Source organism: Poecile atricapillus, chromosome 9, assembly GCF_030490865.1.
Source record: "Poecile atricapillus isolate bPoeAtr1 chromosome 9, bPoeAtr1.hap1, whole genome shotgun sequence".
Classification (NCBI taxonomy): domain Eukaryota; kingdom Metazoa; phylum Chordata; class Aves; order Passeriformes; family Paridae; genus Poecile; species Poecile atricapillus.
In genome coordinates this window covers 6,266,940-6,293,685 of record NC_081257.1, presented here as the reverse complement: position 1 = coordinate 6,293,685, position 26,746 = coordinate 6,266,940, and the positions used below count along the sequence as shown (strand labels likewise).

General features: G+C 45.0%; 2 protein-coding genes across 5 annotated transcripts in view; one reads left to right on the top strand and one right to left on the bottom strand.

Annotated features, from left to right (window-relative positions):
- Positions 1–8,931, top strand: part of VGLL4 (vestigial like family member 4) — a 75,316-nt gene extending 66,385 nt beyond the window's left edge. For all 3 annotated transcript variants that reach the window (XM_058845284.1, XM_058845285.1, XM_058845283.1), the window contains 3 exons: positions 913–1,135; positions 4,665–4,779; positions 6,971–8,931. In XM_058845284.1, coding sequence (XP_058701267.1) covers positions 913–1,135; positions 4,665–4,779; positions 6,971–7,239 — 607 coding nt within the window. In that variant the 3' untranslated portion in view covers positions 7,240–8,931. The remainder of the gene's footprint in view (positions 1–912; positions 1,136–4,664; positions 4,780–6,970) is intronic.
- A 6,991-nt stretch (positions 8,932–15,922) lies between these two features.
- ATG7 (autophagy related 7) overlaps positions 15,923–26,746 on the bottom strand; it is an 82,333-nt gene continuing 71,509 nt past the window's right edge. For both annotated transcript variants that reach the window (XM_058844717.1, XM_058844722.1), the window contains one exon: positions 15,923–24,330. In XM_058844717.1, the coding sequence (XP_058700700.1) occupies positions 24,314–24,330 (17 nt within the window). In that variant the 3' untranslated portion in view covers positions 15,923–24,313. The remainder of the gene's footprint in view (positions 24,331–26,746) is intronic.

Below are 26,746 nucleotides of genomic sequence, written 5' to 3'. Positions count from 1 at the left end.
CCTGCATATTAATTTGCTATGATAGGCTTTAAAAATGAGGGAAAACCCACCTTGAATTTCACACATTTACAGAGAGGACACAGAGGGAGTTTCACTGGTACTCAAGAACGGTCCAAAGACAGGTTGTTCTTTTTATTTTCCATAGAGCCAGTGGTCTCCCCTGGTGCTTTTGCAGCTGCAGTTTGCTGTTCCCCACTGCAGTGTGTGAGCTCTTCCAGCACTGGTGACTCCAGACTGCTGGGGATGCCTGTGTCCACTGGGTGATGAGGGAGGTGCTTTTCCCTTCAGCCACTGGTTTGCCTTTAACAGCAATTCTGTTCCAGTATGGGAACTGAAATCCCTCATCCACAGATACAAACCCAGCTTTCTTTCCACTGCAGTGAATGATGGGCTCGTTATGTGAGCACATCCACAGGACTGTTCAGGAGTAGCTGGAAATCAGTCTTTTGAAAGGGCAGTTGTAAATAAATGATTCTGACATAAATCCAGTGTAGTTTGCTTTTTCTTCATTTTCTCCTCTGAAAATTTTGATTCCTGCCTTGACTCCCTGCATTTTTGCTGATATCAGCCATGTCTTTTCAGTAAAATAAACCCTCCTTGGGCTTCAGCAATGCTTAGAGAATATTGCAGTGTTGGATGGAGTGGGATTAATAGTCTGGTATAGAGGAGGAGTCTGATGTTAAAAAAAGTTGTTTCTTGGTGCATCTGGATGAGTATCTGAAGAAATTATAGGCTGAAGGGAAATGCTGGTTGGCAGAGCTGGCAGGTGTGGGGGGTTGGCTTCTCTTGGGATATCCCACTGGGGGATTCCACCTCGTACAGCACATTCCTGCCAGGGCTGATGGAATGCTGCCTGTCTCAGGACAGCCTGGAACCACACTAATCCCTTTCCCCTGTTTTCCTCCCTGCCAGAACCAAGACTGCCAACGGGGATTACCGGAAGGAGCACCGGGAGCGGAGCCGCAGCCCCATCGAGCGCGCGGCTGCCCCCACCATGAGCCTCCACGCCAACCACATGTACGCCTCCATCCCCAGCCTGAGCATGGAGCAGCCCCTAGCACTGACCAAAAACAGCGTGGATGCAGCCAGGACAGTCGGCATCTCCCCCAGCCTGAGCAGCGTGGAGCGGCAGCAGGTACAGCACCCAGTGCAGGGGAGGCTGCTTCACAAGGGCACTGTGCTCACTGTCATACTCACTGTGACATTGCCAGGCTTGGGAATGCAGGTGGGGTGTTTGGGAATGTAGGGGTTGTATATGGAAATGTGTGTATTGTGTATGGGAATGCATGTATTGTGTATGGGAATGCATGTATTGTGTATGGGAATGCATGAGTTGTATTTTGGAATGCATGTATTGTGTATGGGAATGCATGAGTTGTATTTTGGAATGCATGAGTTGTATTTGGGAATGTGTGGGTTGTATATGGAAATGCATGAGTTTTAATTGGGAATGCATGTGTTGTATATGGGAATGCATGTGTTGTATATGGGAATGTGTGGGTTGTGGTATTTGGGAATGTGTGGGTTGTATATGGGAATGCATGAGTTTTATTTGGGAATGCATGTATTGTATATGGGAATGCATGTATTATATATGGGAATGTATGTGTTGTATTTTGGAATGCATGAGTTGTGTTTGGGAATGTGTGGGTTGTATTTGGGAATGCATGAATTTTATTTGGGAATGCATGAATTTTATTTGGGAATGCATGTGTTGTACATGGGAATGTATGTGTTGTGTTTGGAAATGCATGTATGGTATATGGGAATGCATGTATTGTATATGGGAATGTGTGGGTTGTATTTGGGAATGTGTGGGTTGTATATGGGAATGCATGAGTTTTATTTGGGAACACACATAATGTATATGGGAATGCATGTATTGTGTATGGGAATGCATGTATTGTGTATGGGAATGCATGAGTTGTATTTTGGAATGCATGAGTTGTATTTGGGAATGTGTGGGTTGTATATGGAAATGCATGAGTTTTATTTGGGAATGCATGAATTTTATTTGGGAATGCACGTGTTGTACATGGGAATGTATGTGTTGTGTTTGGGAATGCATGTATTGTATATGGGAATGTGTGGGTTGTATTTGGGAATGTGTAGGTTGTATATGGGAATGCATGAGTTTTATTTGGGAACACACATATTGTATATGGGAATGTATGTGTTGTGTTTGGGAATGCATGAGCTGTGTATGGGAACACAAGATATTTAATTTGGGAACACAAGAGATGTAATTTGGGAACACAAGAGATTTAATTTGGGAACACACATGTTTTATTTGGGAGTGCACATGTTCTAACAGGGAATTCAGAGTGTGGTTCAGGAAGGCTCCAGCACCTCCTCAGCAATGCCTGGGGGCATCCCCTGTGCCCCTCCTGGTGATCCCTGTGTGCTCCCCTCCCCTCTGACCCAGCTCTCTCCACCCTCAAGGAGGGGTACAAGACATAAAGGAAAAGCTGACACTGAACGATCCTAGTTGTTTTAGACAGCCAGAAGCCTTTGCTGTGTTGTTCAGAACAATGTTGTATCATTAATTCCCTTTCCCTAAAGCCAGGCCATTCTTTTTGATTATTTTATGCCAAATTTTCATATGCTGGAGCGGTTGTTAATGTTTTTTTGTTGGTTGTTCTTTGGTTTGCCATCTTGCACATGGCATTTGTTTTGCTGCAGAAGCAAAAACATTTATCATTTTTTGCTCAGAACCTGAGCCATCTCTGTGCAGGTTAGGCAAGAACAGTTTTCTTGTTTTATCCCTGCTACAAGTGGACAGACAAAGCAAGAGGATTGAGCTGTGATGAGCTGCAGCACTGAGAAATTAAACTGGCCCATGTAGCCGAGCTCTTCCTTCCCTGGATCCCTCTCTTCTGTTCCCTTTGACATTTTGAATCAGATTACAATAATTTTTCTTGGCAAAATAGGATGTTGAGGCAAGGCCTTGCTAAGAGCACAGGGTAGAAATCATACAAAACAAAAAGTGTGCTGAAACAAAAGAAATCCTAATTTGATGATTCCTTGTTTTGGGCTTGGATTTTTTTTAACCTTAACATGTAAGATTTCATCTTACTCTGTTTCTGATAAAACAGGTAGGAGAAAAATACCTTATTTGCAGCAGGACAGGGTTATTCAGCTATTGTAGTTAGTCATTAGTACTAAATTCTCAGTTTATCTCAAGATTTTCATGTAAGTTTCTCTATTCTGTACACAGACAACCATAGCAGAGGATTCTGCCTTATTGGGTTCTTTCAGGTGTTGGCATGTGCATTTCTGAGATATTGTTACATGTCTCTCTCTACTTCCCACCTCCTGCATGTCCAAAATACTCTTCTGAAGAGAATTGAATACATGCCTTTCTCAAAAACCACTTCAGAGAGGCACAAAATCCTGGCCCCTATGGAAAATAATCACTCCCACATGTGAATTGCTTACAGAAAAATCAAATAATTCTTCTGGCTTTCTTTATTTACTTTTTTTACTTTGCTGCCAGTTAAGATGTAAATAACCTCATTGCTGTTCAGTCCTGGCAAAAATTGTGTTAAACTGCCCTGGAAAGCTCAGCTCTTTTACTTTACTGGCCTTGTTCTTACAATGCCTGATGTTCCATGAAAGAGGGGAAATTCCCTCCTTCCTCACTCACCTTGTATGGGGGTAGGTGATTTTTTTGTGGGTAAAATTTTGTAAAATGGTCAAGAAATTAAGTTATATCAATTCTGTTAATATTTTGAATGCTTACTACTTAATTTGCATCGAGTATAATGGACTCCTTGCATCATCAAATATATGGAATTTATTCCAATATCTGTTGTTTCCCTTCAGCCACCTGGAGAAACTGGGATATTTCTTTTCCCAGAGCCTTGTGTAAATTTCCATAATAAACAATTATGAAAAAGAGTATTTCATAGTTACACTAAGATGGTGGAGTTCTAATGTAATGTAGCTGTGAATATACATTTTAGGGAGTTTGCATGTGCTGAGAATGACATTGATGTTAAATTAAGTATGAATTAATTCACATGCTGGAAAGGCAGGTAAATTCCAACAGGGAAGGATTTGTGGTCTAGAGTGGCTCAGAGTTCTTCATATTTAATGTACATCCCATGTGGAATACAGAGGTAGGGCTAGGAAAACTCAGCTTCTGAACAAAAATTATAACAGCAAGACAACAAATACCTGGAAAATCTGCAAAACCCTTCTATGTATGTGTAGCCACAGAATGAAACAAACATTTAATTTGTTGGCATTTAGTGCTGGATATGGAACTCAGTGAAGTTGACACAATCACTGTAAAATTACTTTAAAGATTTGCTTTCACACTGCCCTGTTTCTGTTCACTGAAACAACAAGAACCTCTGTGGAAATGTGATGTGGATTTTCATTTTGATCATAGAAATATTGGATATTTAGGGGTTTAATATGAAATGGATAGTTTATGGATTTAATTACCATGGCTGTGACATTGCAACCATCAGTGTAAGATCACTTTTAAGATTTACTTTCACACTGCCCTTTTTCAGTTCACTTACACAAGAACCACTGTGGAAACGCAATGTGGATTTTAATTTTTAATCAAAGAAACAGCTGAATATTCTGGGGTTTGATATGAAGATACAAATTGCTGCTGCTGAGTGTGCCACTGTGCTTTGTGTCCCCTGCAGAACCGTCCCTCTGTGATCACCTGTGCTTCTGCCAACAACCGCAACTGCAACCTGTCCCACTGCCCCATCGCCCACAGCGCCTGCTCGGGGGCTGCCTACAGGAGACCCTCCAGCTGTAAGTGCCACCCTCCCAGCTGCCCTCCTGCCTTCCCAGCAGAGCAGAATGGTCCCCCTGTGCCCACACTGACAGGGAGAAACGGGGGTGAAACAATGGCCACCCCTTTGTCCCCTCCTGTGCCACGGCAGGAGAGGTACCGCTGCACAGCCTGGGGGAGAGAGGTGTTCTTTCTTCTTGTTTTGAAAAGCTTATTGAAAAACAAAACAAATGAGCACCCCACACAGACAAATAAGTCATTATGTTTATTTTAGTGCAGCTGACAAACAGCAGCCAGGGCCAGCAGATCCCCCCACGCTCTTATTTTAGGAGCTGTAGTTTCCCCTGCTCTCTCAATAGCCAGGAGACTCTTGGGATTCAGCTGCAGTCGCAGAAATCTTTCCTGCGGCCACAAATCCCCTTCCAAAGCCCATACCCTCCACCCTGCTCTGCATGGATAGCACAAAAACCTTTGGAGGGCAGTTGCTACAGCAACCCAAGCAGGGAGCTTTAGCTTTCTGCCTTCTGTGCAATGAGTACTGCTCACGAGATCTGCTCAGGCAGTACTTGCTGGGAAAGTTGGGCTGTTTCTGTTCACTCGCACTGCACAGAAAGCACAGGGGAAGCTCAGCCCTTCCCTTGCCAGTCCTTCACCTGCTGGGGCAGAGCTTTCACTTGCACCATTGCCAAAAGCTCAGGGCAGTGGGGCTCCAGCAGCCAGGATGTGTCCATGGAACAATATGGAACAATACCAGCATGATGTAGGCAGCAACCTAAAGCCCACAGCAGGGTAATTTTTCCTATTTTATTATTGGTATTTTTTTTATTTTTATAAAGATCAGTATACTGTTGATAAGTATAATTGGGAGCTGAAGGAGGCCCTTAGAGAGAAATCAGTCATTGGGGAACTCAGATGTTACAAGCTGGTGCTACTGGTCTCAGGAGAGCTGCTCCAGTGGGCATGGGAACAGGGCTGGATGTTTCCAAAAAAGATTTGTTTCCTGTCAGGTGAAGAGGTGTCTGTGCATGACACTCATGTTTATTTTAGGATCAATCAAACATTGCTTTAGGATCAAGCAGGGGGGCTGTGCCATGGATCCTAGTTCCAAGTAATTTTGGAAAGACAGTTCTTATTAAGACACACAAATACTGATTCTAAATTGTAAAACTGCAGTGCTCTTTTATTTTGACTGAGGAGTTGCTACAGTTCTTGTTCCAAACCTGTCTTTTAAGGCTTTGGTAATAGACTTACAGCGCTTACAGCAGTGCTCATGATTAATTTAGTTCTGACTGCTCCCAGCACAAGTGTGTGGAGTAAGATGAAACCCTGAGCTCAGCTTTTGGCATGCTGCAGTCGAGGATGAGGTCTCCTCACACCTGACTGCTATCAGCAGGCTTGGGAGCTGATTTTAAACAACTGTTTACATCATTAATTCCATTTAAGCCTAAATATAAGTTCTTCGTGATTGTTTTGGGAGAAGGTTTCCACAGAATTGGAGCTGGAGCTGTTAGTTCCCTGAGGTAAAAATGCAATTATATGTAAAAGCTCACCTGTTCCAGGTCACAGAAACACTGAAATACTTAACTCCAGTTGGTTTTTTATCATTTTAACTCCTTCCTTCCCACCTCGTTGCCCACCCCTTTCACTCCCAGGTCTGTCAGGGTGTGAGGAAGGCCATCCTTGTGACAGGCACTTGTAGTGACAGGGAGATGCTTTGGGGGCTGGAGCCCCTCTGCTCTGGAGCCAGCCTGGGAGAGATGGGGGAGTTGAGCCTGGAGAGGAGAAGGCCCTGGGGAGAACTTAGAGCCCCTTCCAGTTCCTGAAAGGGCTCCAGGAGAGCTGGACAGGGACGTGGGACAAGGCCCTGGAGTGAGGGGATAAGGGGAATGGCTTCCCATGCCCCAGAGGGCAGGGCTGGATGGGATTTGGGCAGGAATTGTTCCCTGTGAGGGTGGCAGGCCCTGGCACAGGTGCCCAGAGCAGCTGTGGCTGTCCCTGGATCCCTGGCAGTGCCCAAGGCCAGGCTGGACAGGGCTGGGAGCACCTGGGACAGTGGGAGGTGTCCCTGCCATGGCAGGGGTGGAGTGAGAGGGCTGAGCTTTAAGGTGATTCCGAGGCAGGCCATTGCAGGGCTGTGTGAGAGCCCGCAGGATGAGGTGCAGGCTGTGAGTGCTGGCAGGGTGTTGAGTCCCTGTGCTGCTGTCCCCACAGCCACCGCTGCGTGTGACCCGGTGGTGGAGGAGCACTTCCGCAGGAGCCTGGGCAAGAACTACAAGGAGCCCGAGCCGGTGGCGAACTCGGTGTCCATCACGGGCTCTGTGGATGACCACTTTGCCAAAGCACTGGGGGACACGTGGCTGCAGATCAAGGCTGCCAAGGACGGCGTGGGCAGCAGCCCCGAGTCGGCGTCGCGGCGGGGCCAGGCGTCCCCTTCCTCCCACATGGTCAGCCACAATCACTCGCCCTCCGTGGCCTCCTGAGGACCGCACCCTTCCCGGCGGCAATTTGCATGGTTTGACTGAGCTTGGAACAAGTGCTTAAATAGTGCTGGGGGAGAGGAGGTTAGTTTTCAACACACGGTTTTGTGTACTCACTTCGTTGGTTTTTGTTTTTTTTGTTGTTGTTGCAAAAGGGTGCCCTTAAAGACGATAGCAGGAACTATTTCATAAAGATTCATACGATGTAGCATCCTTTTTTTTTTCCTGCCTCAATTACCAAAGAAACCTCTGATGCAAATCTGCTGCCCCTTAAAAAAATAATGCACGCTAATCCACAAAAGCCATTACACTTAGTTGGTTGACCCAAGTGCTTTTTTGCTTTTCTTAGCTTCTCAAGACTAGAATTTGTCTGGTTTGCTTACATTGCTTTTTTTTTTTTTTTTTCCCTCTGTGAAGTAATTTTGTATGTATATACTTGAAAAGAACTGTCATGTATGATTTGCACTATTGGAGGAGGACTGAAGTTGCACAGCAACTTTCTGGAAGAGGCTAATATTTTGAGGGCAAACTGCTGAAAAAAGGGTTTAAGGATGACATTTCTATCAGTTTGATTTTTCTTAGAGCAAAACAGCTTTGGAAGGGGAAGTCTCATACAGGTTATAGGTCTTTCTCTCTTTAGATTTCAGGTGCTTAGTGCTTGCAACTGGACTGCATAATTTACAGAACACGGGCATTTTTTCCTAAACACTGCAGTTTGTTAGAGTAGAGCTGAGGTTGGAGGGTTCCATAGTGCTTAACGATGCATGTTTTATGAAAAATAGCTGGTATCTATTAATGTATAGACAGTAAGAATCATAATACTTATTAGCTTCTCTTCAGAATTAGTTTATTTTTGTCAGTAACAACCCTAGATATACTTACTGCTGGTACAGTTGTACTCTATGATATTTGTATTTGCTATTCACTTTAGTGGCGGCAGCACCGAGGGCAGCTCAGGACAGGCCTGGTGCAGCACTGCTGCTTCACAGGGATCTGCTTCCCAATCCCCAGTCTGTGTAATCCACCCTGAACTAGCTGCAGGAACTGCTACCCTTACGGATCTTGGCTGGACAACAGATTGTTACAGTTTGTGAAAGACGATCTTTCCCTTTGTTTATTTTGTTTTTGGTCTTTTTTTAAGCCAATCCATCAGCCTACGCCAAGTCGCAGCATACATTCCTCCAGTAGATTTTATACAGGTATTACTGCATTTATTATCATTTGCTATATTAATAGCTACTAATTAGAAACTAGGCAGTAGAGGCAGGCATAAAACCACAGCTGTGCTAGTGCTAAGAGCTTCTCTTCTTCTTGTTCAGTGTAACTACTCTCCCCAGTACATTCCATCTTCCCAGGACAGTTGCAGCCAGGGCTTGGTTTCTGTACCTGAAGGGATGGGCTCAGTGTAGGAAGTGAGCTCTGGTTGGAAGATGAACTCCCAAGTGATGTATTATGGACTATGTTACAGTATTGGGTCCATTGTGGCTTCTATTTTATGCTTTTTGTTATTTTTTTTTAAAGTTAAGCTATTTAATTTGGAAAAGGTGCAGGGTAGAAAGAGATCGGGAGATTGGCTCTTACTCTTGGTGAGAAGGTGGCTGCTCAGTTTTCTTTAAAAAAATGCAAAAAAAACCCACAAAAAAACCAACCCAACACCTAAGCCCCCCAGTTTTACACATTTCACTACCATCTTACTGGGTAGTCAACGCTTCCTTGCTTTGGCATTCAGTACCCTACTCTCTGTAGGAAGATTGTTAAAAGAACACTTTTTTATATAGGTAACTTTAAGACCATCGTTACGCTGTGCGTAAAGAATGTACAGAGAAATTTGTAGGTATTTTTTGAGGAACAATTAATTTGTTAATGATATGTAGCTATTTAATTTTTCCCTTTCCTTTATTGTAATCATTCTTTTTTTTTTTTTGTTTGTTTGGAGAAAAAAGTTGATCTTTTTTTTTTTTTGTTGTAGATTTGTCTGTAATACAGTAAAAAGTGCAGGAACACAGTTATTCTATGAGAACACTGCATTAGCATTAATAGCCACTCGTTTGTTATTGCTACAGGCTACTGAGCAGTATAACAGTCAATACTAATACTGTAGATGGACTCTGTGGAAAATGTGACTCCTCTATTTCTTTGTAAACACAAATCAGATAATGTTTTTAAAGCTAATATTTTCAATAATAGCTGTTTTACAAGGTTACATTTACTTATCTGAGATAGGTAAATGGATTTGAGGGCAATAAAGATTTAATGTGCTATGTTCAGTAGAACAGATACTGGACACAACAATGTCACGAAAGCCAAAGGGTTGGGGGGAGGTGGAAGGACACTAAACTGAACTCACCATCACGAGACGTGGTGAAGTTTCTTCACAGAGCCAGGTTATCTACAGTTCAGTTTGAAAGATTCTCTCTGTGTTTGTAAATCTGTAATATACCATTCTTTTGTGGCCTTGTTTCACCTGGAAAAAAAAAAAAAAAAAAAGGTTTGGCAGGCCATCTTTTTTTTTTGTACTTAAAAGTAGCCTTAAAGAACAATAAAGTGCTCTTAAATCACAGGTGTGTTCCTAAGTGTGTTCCTCCTGGTGTGTGTGAGGCAGAAACAAACCTCTGGCCACATCCTGCTTTCCTTCCAAGCATCCCTGCCTTTTTTAGGACCACAAACCCACTGGTGGGGCTGCCACAGCCTCGGTCTGGAGTTCAGGGGGGTTTTCCTACAAGAGTTTGTCACAAAATCCTTTACAGCAATAAAAATCCCCTGCAGCCGTGCTGGCCCTTGGGGCACTCACCTGGACAGGAACTGGTTTGGAAAGCACCAGCTGCTCCTGCTTTTCTGTCCATGAGAAGACAAATTTTGTGGCATTTTGTGTGTCCCTCAGCTTCTTCAGGGAATCCCTCCCTGGTGAGAACAGTTTCAAACGTGGACATTCACCATGCTGTGTTCCAGGTTCACCCTTGAACAGGCTGAGTGTGAGAAAGGCCAGGGAGACAGGCAGGAGAGGGGCTCCAGAATGAACAGCAGCTCTGAAAGGAGCGAGATGCAGTTGAAACTGGCTCAGCAGGGTCTGCAGACCCCTCGGGGTGAGGGGATGCCCTGAGAACGCTTCCAGGAGGTTGGTGAGACACATCTGGAACATCTCTGTGTGGGGAGAGCCTGAGCCTGGGCTGGGAGGGTGTGTGGGGGCAGCCAAGGGCAGAGCACCCCACGGGGAGCTGCTGTGCCTTCAGGAAAAAGGGAAAACATCCCAGGAAAACATCCCTGTGCCAGCTGTCAGGGGCTCCACACCACAGGCCAGGCACATCAGTGGCTGCCAGCTGAGGAACTTCCAGCAAACTCCGTTTCCTCCCTGGAAAAAGGACTTTTCTAACTGGCACAGGGGTGGCAGCATGGCTTGGAGAAACCAGCCCAGACTGATTTCATTGAGCTCTTTGTGATGGCATCTTCTGCCAGCTCCTGACAGGCACTTCCAGCTGTGCCTGCAGTTCACCCCACACACCCACCTTGTTCCTATTGCCACCCAGCCTTCATTTCCCTCAGAAATCACCACCAACATCCTCAGGGCTCAGGGGCTCAGGGAGTGTCCTCTCCTGAATGCACTCTGGATGTGTTTCAGGCTGGCTTGGATGTGGAAGTCACCTTTGCAGGCAGATGGATCCAGAGTGAGCTGGGCAGTGCTGCTGTGGCCCCAGGCATGAGCACAGTGAGCCTGAGCTGCCCGGGGGGCTGATGGATGATCCCTGTCAATGGAGGCTTCTCCAGTGTCCAAACAGCACCAGCTCGTGTTCTTAGAGCCACAGAAACATTTCCAGTGGTATTTGTGCACTCCCTGGCCTTGGCACAGGGGAGTGTTCGTGCTATCTTTGAATCCTTCTTGCAGTTAAACCCCTCTGCATCCTCCTGCTGCAGCCCCAGGTGTGCTCCCAGCTCTCTTCCCTTAGCAGACAGTGATTCCACAGCTGGATTACAAGGTATGATAAAGCACATTTTATCCCTGAAGAGCTCTTGATAGAAATGACATCCATTTAGTAAGTTTTTAACCTCTCTTTAAATGGGAACCATTCTGCTCCTCTCTGGAACAGCTGCCTCAAGTGCTCTTCTGGTACAAGGCAGCCAAGATAATGGAATTGTGAATTGTGAATTTCTGTGTGAAGTGCTGCAGCTGCACACGGTGGGACCAGTGCAGAGCATTCCCAGTTCAGGCTGCCCCTTCCCTGTGGGCAGTGTCCTGCTGTGGGCTCCATTCCTGAGGAACAGGAAATTCCCCTCTTTTCCCTGGTGAAGGAGCAGGAGCTCAGCTGGGCAGGGGTTCTGAGCTGCTAATTGCTGTGTCACTAATTGCTGTCACTCTGGCATCCAGAGCCAGGGACATTCCTCTGCTGGCACGGCTGGCCATTCACACTGGCATGCATTTATATTGCAGCAGAGCTGGAAAAAACAATCCCTTTTTCCACGGGCTAATTTCACATCATGACAAAGCAGTTACTGACTTGCACATTTCACATTTCACTGCAGTCACATGAGACCTTTCAGGCTTTTCTTGCTCACAGCCCGGCCACTTTCTCTGCTCGCTGCTGCACTGTTCAGCCTAATTTTATATTTCATTTTGCTAAGCAGCAGCTTTCTTAAATGCCAGGGAGAACATCTGTCTTCTCTCCATCACAAAGAGACACAAAGGCATCTGTCAACACGAGGCTGTGTCAGCCAAATGCCTGCTACATCTCATAGGCAAAAAGCTGCTTATCTTCACACTGTTTACTCAGTTTGGGGGAATGCTCTGCACACAGAGCCCTTCTGAGAGCCTCTGCTAGCGTGGGGAATCAAGGTTACCTTTTTGAATCCAGGAAAGCACAAAGCTCTCATCTCCTGCTTCCTGAAAACAGTAAAATATCGTGGGTTGAGCTGTGTTAATGACATCTGGCTTGTGTGATAAAATATAAACAATGTACAGCTGAGGTTAGAGTAGTTCTAGGTAGTTAAAAAGTACAGGATTATTTTAATTTTTTTCTCTTTCAGAGGAAAAGAAATTATCCAATACATTAAAAAAATTATATTTCTCAGGCTAAGGCTAAACCTTTGCTCTCAGTGCCACACTGTAATATTCAGTGCAATATTCACTTTTTTTTTTTTTTTGAAGGGGGAAGTAGAGATGAAAATAGTGGAAAGAACTAACAATACTCACAGATCAAAGCAAGAGCTTTTCCTTTTCCTTCTTCCTTCCAAGGGATGAGTTCTTGGGCTCCTGCTAAGAAAATCCTACAGAAAATCTCAGTTTATCAACTTCCCCAGAGGAAAGTGTGAGTTCAAACAGCACCACAGGGAACAAAGGCTTTTCTCTTGATTTCCCTGACATACCTGGGGTGAAGTTGATGCCATTTTCACTCCTCACAGGCCCTGAGGAGTTCCTGGCCCTGTCCTGGCTGCTCCAGTGTCTGTTCCATGCCCTGACACGAACACACCTGCTCAGGAAGCACACCCCAAATCAGAGCTGCTAAAAATGAATTCACCCTCTGCTGTGAAGGTTTTCACCTTAACAGCAACCTCTTGTCACTTGTCTCTCCTCCCCAGCAGCTCTCACACCTCCCTCAGGAATTGGAAATTCGAGATTAAAATAAGTCATTTATTAACCTGCAAGTGCCATTAATAAAATAACAGCAGAGACCAGCAGCCCTGGTTCTGCAGTGCAAGCAATATTCTCATTTTTCCCCCTGGAACACAGTCACACACAGGTCCATAACTCACCTTTTGCTGTGAGAAAGCCCCAAGGACACATCAGGAAAGTGTCCAGAGGAAAATAACATCTGAAAGCACTCCAGACATTTCCTTTGTTGTGATAAAGATGAACCTGGCTCAATACAGGCCAAGAGCAGGGCTCAGAATCATCAACCATGTAAAGGTAAAATGCACCTCAACTTCTCAAGATGTTGCATGAATTGTCCTGTTTCAGAGTTCTTGGTTTTGCTCCCTCCTCTGACAGCTAATTCAGCCTCCAGCTCCCTGCTCTGGGGAATGTAATTAATGTCATTAACTCAAACGTGGACTTTTCAGGTGGGGAAATGAAGAAAAAAATCCCCAAGAATTACAAAGCCACCATTTAAAACAATCCCAGGGCTTGTTTTAAAGATTTTCACCAGATTTCCTCACACCAGAAAATAATGCTTTGCTTGCTGCCAGGCTTACAAATGCAGCCTGGTCGAGCTCTGGCCTCTCAGGATGATGCAAAAGCAGCAGCAGTAAATCAAATCATGGCTTTGCTGACACATCTGTACCTTTGAGTGATTAATCCAACAAATAAACAATTTCTGCCTGGAAATGCAGGAAAGAGGAGTGTGGGATTCTCCTCCTGCTCTGCCCTGTGGCAGCTGAGCTCTGGACGCAGTTTTGGTCCTACCAATTCTCAGAGGAAATGTGAAAAATGCCCGGGCAAAGGCTGAGCATCAAACTCAATACAGATCCACCCATCAGGGATCATTAAAAACAAACCACTGAAGGCAGGAAATATTCTCTATTTAGATGAAAATTTTGCTCGTTTTAACACTGCCCCATCTGAGATCCCATCTCCTCCTCTCTCAAAGGAAATTACATTCCCCTCAGGGAAATGTCCATTTTACCAGCACGGCTAAATCAGCTCACACATCACTCTGGACTTTTGAGACTCCTTTACACAACTCCCCAGCCATTAAAAAAAATTGGTTTTCTGCCTTTCTAATGCTAAAGAACAGCTACAGAGCATTGTTTTTATATTACTTGCACAAATCTTCACTGCTGTGTGGCCGTTTGCCCTGCACAGACACCCAGGGACAACAAACAACATCATCAAAGTGCTGCAGTGCCTGGAGAGCTTTCTTGCCATCAGTTATTTGGGTTCTAACTCATGTGATCAGTTGTAACTCTGATTCCTCACAAGTGTGTTACGCACTCCCAACACTCAGAAAAAAATACTTCAATTTTTCAGGAGTGAAATTAAAATCAGGTTATTCTGAATAATGGAATTTGGAATTCATTCTGTCCTTGAGGCATTTAGCTTCACATTTTCAAGTCTTTTTGACACAGCCACAAAACAGATGGGTTCATTTTGAAATGAAAGAAAAAGGAAAACAGATCCTTGGGAACTGCAGGAACACAAAACAACCAAACCCCAGCGCTGGGAGAGCGGCAACATTTTGAGAGTTGAGAAAGCTGCAATTTACCCAGCAAAGATTCTCCCCTCAGGAAACCTCCAGTGCTGAGCTCTGCATCCCCAAAGTGGGAACCAGCTCCACTCCAACCTCAAGCCAAACACTGCAGGAGCCCCAGCCAGGAGGGGTTTGGGAGCGCAGGGATCGTCCACGGAGCCCACGTGAACCTTCCAGATCTGTATTTATTTGTTCAGCTTCTGGGGGGGGGAGTCTGCTGAAGAAAATCTGTTGCTTGAATTGCTCTGGAGATACAAATTGAGAACATTCCTGCCCTTCCTGAGAGCACCAGAGGAGTTGGGTTGATTTCTGTCCCCGAGAAGGTGGAAGCTGCCTGGGTGACCTGTCCTGCCTGGGACCCTCTGAAGCCTTCCAGCCACAGCTCCCTGTTGTTCCACAAGCCTGGAAACCCCACAGGAGTGTGGGAGCCCCTCAAAAGAAAAAAAATAAAGGCTGCTGAGCCTCAGGAGAGGTCCCTGGGCAGAGAAGGGGATGTGCCAAGGCCTGGGGGATGAACTGGAGCTCCTCAAAGCAGTGACAGCCCCTGGGCCAGCCCTGGGCCAGGCAGGCTCCATCCAGCTGCTCCTCCTGGATCTCCTCCAGCTTCTCCTGCCCCTTCCTATCTCCCATCTGGAACTGGAACAAGGGGGGAAAGGAAAACATTAACGTGGAAGGACAAAAGAATTGCTGGAGCTTCACTACAACAGAGATTTGGGGCACTGGGCAAGGCTTTCAAAGGATTTTTCAGTTCATTTGCTCTTCCCTCATAATGGAAGTTTTGTACTTTTTTTTTTTAGTGAAAAGCTTGACTGGGGAAAAGAGCCAATGACAACACTGGGAAAAGTTTGTAAAACACAAAAATATCACTAACACCACTGTAGATCCCAACAAATTACAGGTCATGGCAACTTATTTACACTTTGTACTTAGCTCATGAACGCTGCTCTGTAGCTCACTCAAAAAGTGAACCCCCCCTTTTTTTTCTCTCCTCTGGAGTATATTTGTAATATATGATCAGAATTAAGAAATTCTTGTTAATTAAGAACATTTTAAAAAACCCAAGCCCAAGTCTTACTTGCTTTTTAATTCTGTTCCATTGCCAAAGTCAAGGCACACCAAATGAATCCACAGCTTTGGTTCCTGGGGACAGAACTTTCAATGGGAGGACACAGCCAACATTTCCTGCCCCTCTCAGCCTGGGCTGCTGAGCTCTGTCACCCCCAATTCCAGCTGGGTGTGGATCTGAATCCCTCTGGGATCACTGAACTGAGACAAAGCCAAGCTCCAGAGATGGGTGACAAACACCTCGAGCCTCAAACCCAGAAATTCCTTTTAAAAAAGAGCATTCAAATCGCATTTCCTCTCCTGTTTGTCTTCCAGGAGAATAGCAAAGCTCTTGGGTGACTCCTCCCCATTTCAGGTGATTTGTTCCACAAAGCCCAGGCCCATCCTGGACACTGCCCAAACACACCTGCAAGAAAGAGCCAAACTGAAACAGAGAGCAGCTGAAAGTTAACAACAGATTTATTTAATCTCTTTTACACACATAGCTTTCAAAAATACATGCTTAGTGTAAGATTGTCTTTACATTTGACATCAGACTTCTCTCAAGAGTTTGAAACCCGGTTTATGACACCATCAAAGAGCATCCCAAGCTGGGCATCCAACAAAAACTGAGGGAAACGAATTCCAGGAACCAGTCCTGGGCCAAGGAGCAGTGTCAGAGGTGGGGCAGAGCTGCAGAATCTGCACTGTGGCTTCTCCTGCCCAGCTGCCCCCACTGCCTCTGCTCTTGCTGTGCCAAAGCCTCACTCTGAAGCACCTCAGGCACTCAGGGCTTTCCCTGGCCCCACACAGCCCAGGGAATTCTGCCTCCATCCACTTCCCACGGCTGGGACAGAAACAGGGAGCACAACCCTGCTCCAAACAAGCGCTGCTTTAAAAAGCAATTTAAAAATTGGTGCCATTAAACTCCAAACTGGGAAAGCTGGAACACCTTGGCTTAGGAAATTTCTGAAATCAGCCACAAGTGAAGCAGGAGAATTGCTCTGGTGATGGTGTGGAACGTGCTGTGCTGCACGTCCCCATGTCCTGAGTGCCAGCCCCTCCTGACACCCAGTGACATTTCAGCCCCATTCTTCTCCAGGAGCTCACACCAACAGGTATTTTGTTATTCTCTGCTCCCAGAGGACTTCTAGGAATTGCTGTCTTGAAGTTATCTCTGGGAATCTCTTAATGACATTTCCAAATACTATCCAGAGGGAAAGAAATGCACGGGTCCCATCGTGGCTGGAAATGACAGTGGGATCTGTCCAGCAAAGCTGTGACCTGCTCCATCCCTCCCTTGCAAATCAGGGACAAAAAAACCCCCTGGCTTAAGCCTGTGGTGTTGCTGAGTTCATAGGGCAGAATCTACAGCCCAGAAAAATCACAAATTAGTGGCTAAATGCACGCAAGAGAGATGCAACAGCAAATGTTTTAATCAGAGGAAAACTGCCTTTGTGCAACCAAATAACTGTGGTGTTATCACACTCACAGCACCTGCATCTCCCTGTGCCAAAAATGATAAATCACTGGGACACCTCCACTGGCTGGGACTTGAGCGAGAGCTTTTCACTAAAAGTAATTTTTAAGGTAATTTAGAAAATTAAGCACACAAGGGAAACTCAACAGCAACTTTAGGAAGGTAAGGTGAATTAAAAAAAAATAAATCAGAAAAAGCAGAAAGAGATGCAGAAGAGATACAGAACCTTTTTTTGAGAACTTTGGTCTAATGTGTCATCTGAAAAATAACTTTAATTCATAATAGTTCCAGATTTTGACATCACTGGAAGAAAAGCCCTGACTGGAGCAGCCACTGAGCTCCCTTCCCGCTGAGTTTTGCTGTCAGTGGCTCCAGAGAGGCTCTGCCTGCTCAGGAGAGCCCAGCAGAAGCACAGGCAGGGCTCAGGCTGCGCTGCACGAGTCCTGCAGAGCCCCAGCAAAGGATCCTGAGCTCCAGAACAGCCTGAGCCAGGAGCCAGCCACGCTGACATTCCTCCCATGGCCACAATTCCTGCCAGGGCTCCTCAGCACCGCTCCTGCCGCACTGACGTGGCCACGGCCGCTGGCCAAGCAGGAAACAGCTGGCCAGATGTTCCCCAGGCCCTCCTGCTGCCACTGCCTTTGGGGACAGCCTGCCCTGCCCCAGAGCTGCTCCTCGGCCAGCCCAGAGCTCCCATGGAGCTGTCCTGGGGCAGGAGACTCTGGAATCCACCCTGGAGCTGCTGTGCTCAGCTGCTTCCAAAACAACGCTGCAAACCACGCTCAGACCTTCTCCTCCCCACTCCAGGAGTGAATGAAGCCGATTTACAGGAGCAGAACCTCCACAAAGGCCTGGTTACAATGATTTCATTCATAAATAGTGGTGGGGAAACAAAGATCTCTCATTTCAAGTCGTGCTGGCGATTTCAGCCATGGCAGGGCTGCCTTAAGGAATGAAACCCTCTCATCCCCCTCACACACAAAAACCCTCAAAGCAGAGCTGGGAGGATTAAAAGCAAAGCCAAGAGGCTTTTTTTGGAAAGCAGCAATTCCAAGGGGAGCTGCTGGTGATGTCATGGCATTTAAACGTCGCCTGAGTCACAGGTTCCTGAGGAAGTGGCAACACCTACGGAATTACTGGATAAAAGTCAGCCTTGGAAGCACAAAATGAAAATAAAGTCACAGACAAAGGAAAAACCTCAAGGAAAATCGTGCCTGCTGTGGAGGATCCCTCACTGCTGATTTGAGGGAAGTCTGTCCCTGGAAATGAACGTGGAGCCCTCAGGGGATGCGCAGAGAAACGGAAAAAGAAGAAAAAGAGGGAAGAAAGGACAGCAAAACCCATCAAAACCCAAATGCTTCCAGAGCAGCAGACATGGAAGCTTCCCTGCTTCCTTCCCAATGAGGAAACAATTCCAGCAGCTCTGCTCCAGGCAGCTCTGGCCTGGTTCCATGGGGAAGCAGAAGCATTGCAGAGTGAGCCCAGCCTGCATCTCACGTGCCCTGGGCCTTGCAGGGCAGGCTGGGGGATGAGTGAACACCACCAGGAGATCATGAAGTCCATCTGACCAAAGGAGGAATTAAGGCAAAAACCTACAGACCTGCAGTTTAATGTCTCCCCTTTCCTATTTCTGCAGTGCAGAGTATTTCACCAACAAATCAAACCATGAATCATTCTGCTGAGATCTTGCAAAAGTGTGCCAGAGCCAAAGGCTGAAGTTCCACACAAGCCTCAATTTCTGCATGCTCAGACTACTGAAGCAGCAGCCCACAGCCAAGGAATGTAAGAACAGAGAGTAACTGGATGGGAGAGGATGGAAATTACAAGGAACAGTTTTTGAAAACTCATTGATTTGGATTTGGATTTGATTTGGATTTGATTTGATTTGATTTGGATTTGATTTGGAGAAGCACAGCACAGTATGGTTGCTCCCATCCCCTCCTGTTAGCCCACTCCAATATTTTATTAAGAAGCAATTTGACATTTTTTGCATTTAAGGTGAGACAAAGCCCACTGTGCTTCCATCACTGCCCTGCCCAGAGCAGGAGGAAACAGGCAGGAGGGTGATGGAGGGGAGGAGTGTGTGCTCCCTGCCAGCCAGGAAACACAGCCCAGATTTCCTTCCAGATCTCCTGATTGTCCTTTTTCTCCCTAAGCCCAGGGAGCTCCAGAGGCAAGGGAATGCTGGCTTGATTAAGCAGGAGGAACCTGTGCTGGTTAAATTCTGACAAGCAATTGAAAATCTATCCTAAATAATTCCACTGCATTTGTGAAAGTGCTGTGGTTAAGTCACAACAGGCTGATAATGGAATTAGAGAGGCTGCAATTAGAGCTTGAACTGAAACAAGGCTGGAGCAGTCATCTGCATCCTTATTCTGGGGTGAGATCACCCAGACTGGGAAATGAGGTGAAAAAGCTGCTGCCCTAAGAGATGGAATAGCTGAAGGTGCTCAGAGCACATCACAGCTCAGCGCTGTTCATTCTGCTGGGAGCAGCTTCAGCCTGGTGAAAATGATCCTCCAGTGACCCATTCCAGGGATTCCTTTGCAAGCTGTGGAAGGATGAGGATTGCAGGGTGTCAGTGCTGGCCTGAAGAGAAATGGGGCTACAGAGGAGCACAAGCCACACCTGGTTATTAAACCTTCAATATGGCAACAAAACTCGAGCCAGGATTAACTGAGAATAAAGCCCAGAGAGATTCTTGATAGGTTCTCAGTAACAGTAAAATGAGAAAGAGGAAAAAAACAAAAGTCAATAAACTGTTAGGGTTATTTTACTCCCAAACCTGCCAAGTGTTGCACAGGTAAGAAAATGAACTTTCCAGAAATGAATGTACTGGAAAGCTGAAGAGGCAACAGAGAGGGCAGGTCCAGATGAATTTCAAACCTAAAGCTTTACCTGTGGTGGTGTTGGGATCTGGAGAAGGCCCAGGGAGCTGCAGGGAAGGAGAGCTGGGTTTGCATGGGTGAGGAATTCACACCCTGGCACAGTCCAAAGTCCTCCTAGTGTAGTATTTGTGCCTTTTAAAAGTTAATCCAGGTGCTGTGCAAGAGCAAAGGTGCACAACAGCCTCTGGAAGGAAAGTTTCCTTCTGGCAGGATATGCTCGAGCACATCAGCTGCACTGAAAATGAAATAAAAAATTAAAAAAAAAATAGAAAAAAAGGAATTAATGAAGCCAAATGGTAACAGGCTGGAGACATCTTCCAGACTCTGTTTCTTATGAAGTCAGCTAAAATTTCCCATGTTGCAAATACTTCTTTAATGGCTCTCTTTGGAGTATAAATGCTTATTTGTTTCTAAGGAAAGCCTTGCATTGTTATTTCCAGAAGAAATTCAAAATTTGGCAGTAAAAATCCCAGCACTGAGCTGCTGCTGCTCTCTTTTCCTGTGTGCACCCTGAATGCCAAGTCCCAGAGCAGCATCCCTGAGCCAGGGGCACCCGGAACAGACAGGCTGGCTGTGTGCCAGCTTGAAATGGATTTTTTTCTGTGAGAATGTGAGCAATTCTTCCTATTCCCACAAGAATCCAGAGCCAGGACTCGCCTGCAACTCTTAAAATTCGGTTGTGCTTTGAAGAGGAACTGTGTAGAAGCGAACTTGTGGATTCTGTGTGAGGCAGAGTCCTTGATCATCACCAGTGACCTCAGGCAGCCTCGGTGGGAATCCTGCACAGCAAATCCCAAACCCCATCCCAGAGCCTCAGTGTTCCATGGGGTGCCTGCAGAGAGGGGGAGGAACTCAAAGGGAAAAGGGGGAGCTCTCTGTGGCCCAGCACAGCCCCAGAGCAGGGTGAGCACGGAGCAGCAGGGCTGAGCCTTGGACTTGATGGCCCAAAGGGTCTTTTCCCACCAAATGCTTCCCTGATTCCATCAGCAACCCAGACATGCAAACTAGCAGATATTCAGGAACATTCACTGAGAGGGAGAAACAAGCACTACCATATGATTCCACAGAGCAAAGCTCAGGAATAAAACCCATTTCAGTGAGTTTTCTAACTAAGAGCACAAGTGAAAAACTAGAATAAAGTGCTCACAGATGGCAGAGTCACCCCATTTTGCAAATCCTTCTGTTGCAGCTACGTAAGGTGAGCAGCCAGAATTTACACACAGGAACAAGATTAGAGTCATGTAATGTGAAGGGGCTGGAAAGGACCTTTTTAAGATGATCCAGTGCCACCCCCTGCCCTGGGCAGGGACCTGCAGAAAGTGGGGTAAGAATATCAAAGATGACAAAATGGGAGTTTTACTTTACCTCACTGGGCTCCTCTGAGGACACAGGGAAGGGAGAACATTTGTCCAAGCTGAAATTCAATGATTTTAAAGCCTGGAACAGTCACTGCAGTTTCCTTTGTTGTGCCAAAATGCCTCCAGTGCTGCTGCCTTCTACTGGAGCAGGACCTCTTCAGTTCTTGGGAGCCATCAGCTTCCTGGGAATGGAACTCCTGTGGTTCCTTCTCAATCAACCTGTCTGGGCCATCATGGATCTTGCTCCATGATCTCAGATTTTCACATTTGTGCCTTTCTCCCTCACATATCCCAGTGCTGAAGGCTTCAGACTCAGAGGAGCCACCCTGGGAAGGGTTCTGGCCGTGGCAGCGATGGCAGCAGCAGCAGCAGCAGAGCTCCCAGGTGTCCCTGAGGGAAATCCATTCCCCATGGTCCCAAGGAGGAAAACCCCCACAGAATCTCCAGTCCCTCACTCTGATGGATCACACAACAAATCCTAAACCTCAGCCAGCAGAACACAGCGCTGGGCTGATCCTGGAGCACAGCTCCAGCTGGCAGCAGGGTGCAATCACAACTGAAGCTGGCATTCCATCAGTTTCTTTAATGCCCAAAAGGGTGTCAGAGCTCTCCACTGAGATCTCCTGGCACAATTCCATGTCCCCAGGTGAGGCACAGGGCTGTCCCAGCTGCAGGCTGCCACACTGTGCCAGTGTATTCCTATCAGATAATGGAAGAACAGGAGCAGGATCCTCTGAGGCTGCTCATTCCCTCTTCCCAAGAGATTTGGTTCACACCTGGAAAGCCCTGGCTGGGTTCTCCAGTGAAAGTTCAGGTTCTTCCCTGTTTACTGCTTAAATCCACTGTTTAAAAGGAATCATAAATAGCATTTTATGAACTGTTGATTGGCAGCAATGGAGAAAATTCAGTATTTTTCTCTTCACTGGTGCCATGGCAGCACAAATAACATTCAAATCCCAGCTCCTCCATGAAGAAAGGGAAAGTTCAGCTTGTCCCACTGAACAGCAAGCACTGGAGCTGGGCTCTGTGCATGCAAGGCAGCAAACACACGGGTTTATCTGCTATCAGGATTGAATGTACATTCATTCACTCTTTGGAATGGATTCTCACTCAGTAAAAGGCAAAGAAGAAGAGAAAAGCAGCATTTCAGTCTGAGCAGGGGAGTTGTGAGTGAGTGAAGCGTTTGTGCAGAGCAGAGAGCTCTGGGAGCAGCCCAGGCTGGCAGAGCTGAGCCCTGAGCCTCTGCTGCCCTGCACAGACACTGCCCAGCACAGCTCCAGCTGTTGAAAACAATGATTATTGTTCACCAGGCTCAGGAAGATGTGCAGCTTTCAAGTCTTAGATAACCCCAAATTGCAGAGCCATTCACACTCCACGGTCAGCAACTCCCAAAGATTAAAAAAAGCAGATTATTCCCTTTAAACTGCCCTGGCACCAACCCATGGCTCCAGCTGGGCTGTGGCATGGCTAAAACCATGGCTGCAAAGTTATGCTGTATTTTAATTGTTTTAAAAATGCACATTTCAGGGTTTCAATCTCAGTCTCCAGTGCCTGACCACCAAGAGATGATTTACTCTGATTTCCAAAATATATTGCATTCATATATATTTTTATATTACACTTAAGTTACCTAAGCTAGACATTCCCCTAGGTAAGAAATCATGTAAATATAATGACTATGATATTAAATAAATAGAAATCTTGGCTACTTTAGACAATATTGGCTATTTTAGACACTTGGTGCAAACCCCAGCAGGCTTCAGTAAATCTCCTTTTCTGCTCAGAAGATGGGAGCTGCAGATATCCTTGATATCTGAATTTCTGACTGAATTTCTTCTGATGAGAGAGAAGCTGGGAAATTCTCTACCAAAAACAAATTTCAGGACTTATGTTAAGGAAAGAACTTAAAATAATTGGATAGACCAATTAATTTTCATTATCTGGGAAATAGAGGCTGCTTGGCAGATAAAGTGATTTGCATTTTTTCTAAGTGAGTTAACTCATAAACCCCACAATATAAAGCTATGAAAGGGATTTCAAATTTCCTTCTAAAACCTATTCCAAGACCAACAGATTCTCTTTCAATTTTGCAGTCATGTGCTTTGATATTTTAAAACTCCTTTTTCCTCAAGCTGTTTTTTAAACCTGAGGATTCTCAAACTCCTGTTTGTGCTCAGCCACAATCTCTGAAGCCACTTGAAACAATGAAATGAAGCAAAAAGGAAAAGAGAATTGCTCTTTTTGAACACCTGCACGGTTCTGCATGGCCACACCCGAGAACAGCAAAGTCAGAGAACAAATTTCTCATTTCAGTGAAGCATTTCCCTACAGGTTTTGACTGAATCAATGACCCTCCACCTCCTAAAGCAATTTTTTACCATAAAACAGAGCCTTCTCTGAGCTTCAGGGGAGCCTGATCATGATAGAAATGCATTTGGGTCTTTCTGGGCAAAAATCAGTCAAAGCACTTTGTTTCCATGGCATGAGAAGATGGGATCTTCACAGGGAATAACAACTCCATGGCCACATCCAGAACAACTGCACCTGAAATTCATGTTTGTGAATAATTCCTGGGGTGGAGGCAGCAGGATCAGGTCCTTACCTACTCCTGCCCACCATTAAACATTGAATTTAACCCCCAAGAGCAGAAAATGATCAGCCTGAACAAATTCCAACTAAAGTGCCTCAAATCTGAGAGAGATGAAAAAAGCCATTCAGAAATGCTGCTTGGACATGACCATTGAGAAGCAAAATAAAACCTGGCCCAAACAAACCACCCAAATTTACTTAAGCAGCATTTTTTACATGTAAGCCATATTTAGAAACTTGGAAAAAAAACCAAAAAACAAAAAAAAAACCCAAAAAAAGAAGGACCAGGTTTAAACACAAGCACATTGCTCCAGTTATTTACACAATAAAAATGAAAACATGGAGAGTTCTGTCCATAAGAGACTGCTTTGAAAGTGAAGTTATTCATGGCAAAACGTGGGTTCTGTTTGTTTGTCTTTGCAGCACTCAGGAGGGGTAAGCAATCATTAACTCCTCAAAGCAGAGATAAAAGGCAGGGCTGCAGTCCAGAGCATCCTCCTCCTCCTCCTCCTCCTCAGCACCTGATTTCAAACTGTTTCATCATCACTCATGTCCCAGATCTGCAACAAAAAAAAAAGGAATTTCAGCTTGTGGAGTTGAAATATGCTCTTAAAACACTTTTAAAAACTCAGATTGCTGTTTAAAAGGAAAATAATAAATAGCATTTTATGAACTGTTGACTAGCACCAACGGAGCTTTACAGAAAATTCAGTGTTTTTCTCTTCTGTTAACAACCTACACACCAAGAATTATTTGTCATCTTGGGGGTATTTTTAACATCTACTTTTCAGTGTCTGTCACTCTGGCTATTTACTATTTATTATCAATAAATTATTAATAATAATTAATAATTAACAACAATGACATTAAACATATATATATATATATATAAAAATTATAAATTATAAATACATTTGGATGTTTGATATTTATTATCATTTACAGTAAGGCTCAGATGGAAGCCCAGACATTTTGGGTTGGTTTGTTGACTCATTGGCACACACTTCACGTGAGTAATCACTTCTAACAAACAGCTTATTTTACCAAACACTGCAGAAAAATGGCTAGACATTCATGAAGAATTAATTGCTCATTTTACACTTAAATATTAGGTCTCAAAACCAGCAGCTTAAGGACAAGAAGTTATGTGGAAATTTTTACCTTTCTACTGCTTAAAAAACAATTAAAGGACACCATTTTTTTTTTCCTGCAGTATAACATAATTGTACTTTTACTTTCTGACTTGCCCTTGGCCAGTAATGCTTATAAAGCGAGGGAAAAGTGAATATTTTCCCAGAACATGGAGGTGTCCTGGTGAACACACAGAGGTGGAGTGGCAGAAATTCAGACCAGGGATTTGCAGAGCAATTTGGGAGCAGAACATATTCTCAATACATCCTCCAAGCTTTTGCTTCCTGAGAAGCAGGGATGCTCCTAAAACACTTTTTCTGATATTTTAGAGGTTTAGGGATGCTCCTAAAACACTTTTTCTGATAGTTTAGAGGTTTAGAGGTTAAAGGATGCTCTTAAAACACTTTTTCTGATATTTTAGAGGTTTAGGGATGCTCCTAAAACACTTTTTCTGATATTTTAAGGTTTAGCTCATAGCAAAGACCCCTCTTCCCACCTGGATTAAGCTCAGGGCAGACACTCAGCCTTGAGCTGGATTTAATACTGGTAACACCAAGTTTATAATACATAAAACTGCATCTGGGACTGGCAGCATTTCAGACTTGCCTAAATGATCTGCAACACTTGCAGGGTGCTGCAGATGACACAGGACAAGTGGTTTGGTTGAGAAGCACAAAAATGCCATTTTTTCCAGAGCTCACAGAAATCCCTCGCTGGCCATGACCTGACCAAAGGAGCATTTCTGTGTCCCAGGGAAAATAAAATCCAGTTCCTCTGCTCCAAAACACAACTTGTGTGTTGGCATCAAGTGGCCAGCTGAGTTATTCTCTCATTTTACATCCTGACCACTAAAATATATCAACTCCCCCTGGCAGCAGAGCACGAGCAGTTATTTAGGCTGTAAATTCTTCAGGGCACAAAGCAGTGTTTTACATGCACACAGTGCCTGGGACAATGGGGCACTGTTCTCACTGCACTGGGGAGACAAATAAAAAATACAAATAACCCCTTTTCTAGACAGGCAACAATGCCTATTGACCTATAGCTTTAATAAAGCCTTGCAGGAGAGAAATGACTATTTCTGGAATTGAAAAATGTCCTGAGCCCTTCGAATCCAGCCTAGGGAAACACATCAAATCAAGTGCTGTGGAAAAGGAAAACCCTGAATGGCAAGATTTTCTCCATTCCACAAAATGGTGGTGTAAATCCTTATGGAAAATACTGAAGGAACAGTTTGTTTACAAAAGGAAAAAAAAAAAAAAATAAAAGAGTTTGCATCCTGCCCTAGATGAGCAGCTCGGAGCTTGCCAAGGCAAACACAAATGTCCAGCTCACCAGTCAGGGTCAAGGATGTGGAAAATAAATACAAAACCCAAAATCTTTAAATAGAGTTTAGGGTATGATTTGAGCCAGAGGAAAGCAGAAATCCCAAGTTCAGACAGTCCCCCCAGCCCAGAGGCTGCAAACAAAGCCCACAGACTGCAGCCATGACCAGGAAATTCCCTCCTAGCTCTTTCCTAGGAGGCTTTTAACAAAAAATATTCACAGAAACACTAAAAATGAGGTTCCCAGGTATTTAACCAACACTCAAACACCCTGCATTGAGGAGGATGATTTTTAAATGTTTGGAAATTAATTTCCCTCCAGGAGAACAGAGAGTTTTAGAAGACATTTACACTCTGTGCAACCTCAGAGCACTCAGAACCATTAAACCCTAGAATGGCTTGGCTTGAAAGGGACTTAAAGCTCATTTTATTCCATGGGCAGGGACACTTTCTGCTATCCCAAACTGCTCCAACCCAAATCCAGCTTGGCCTTGGACACTTCCAAAATTCCAGCACAGCA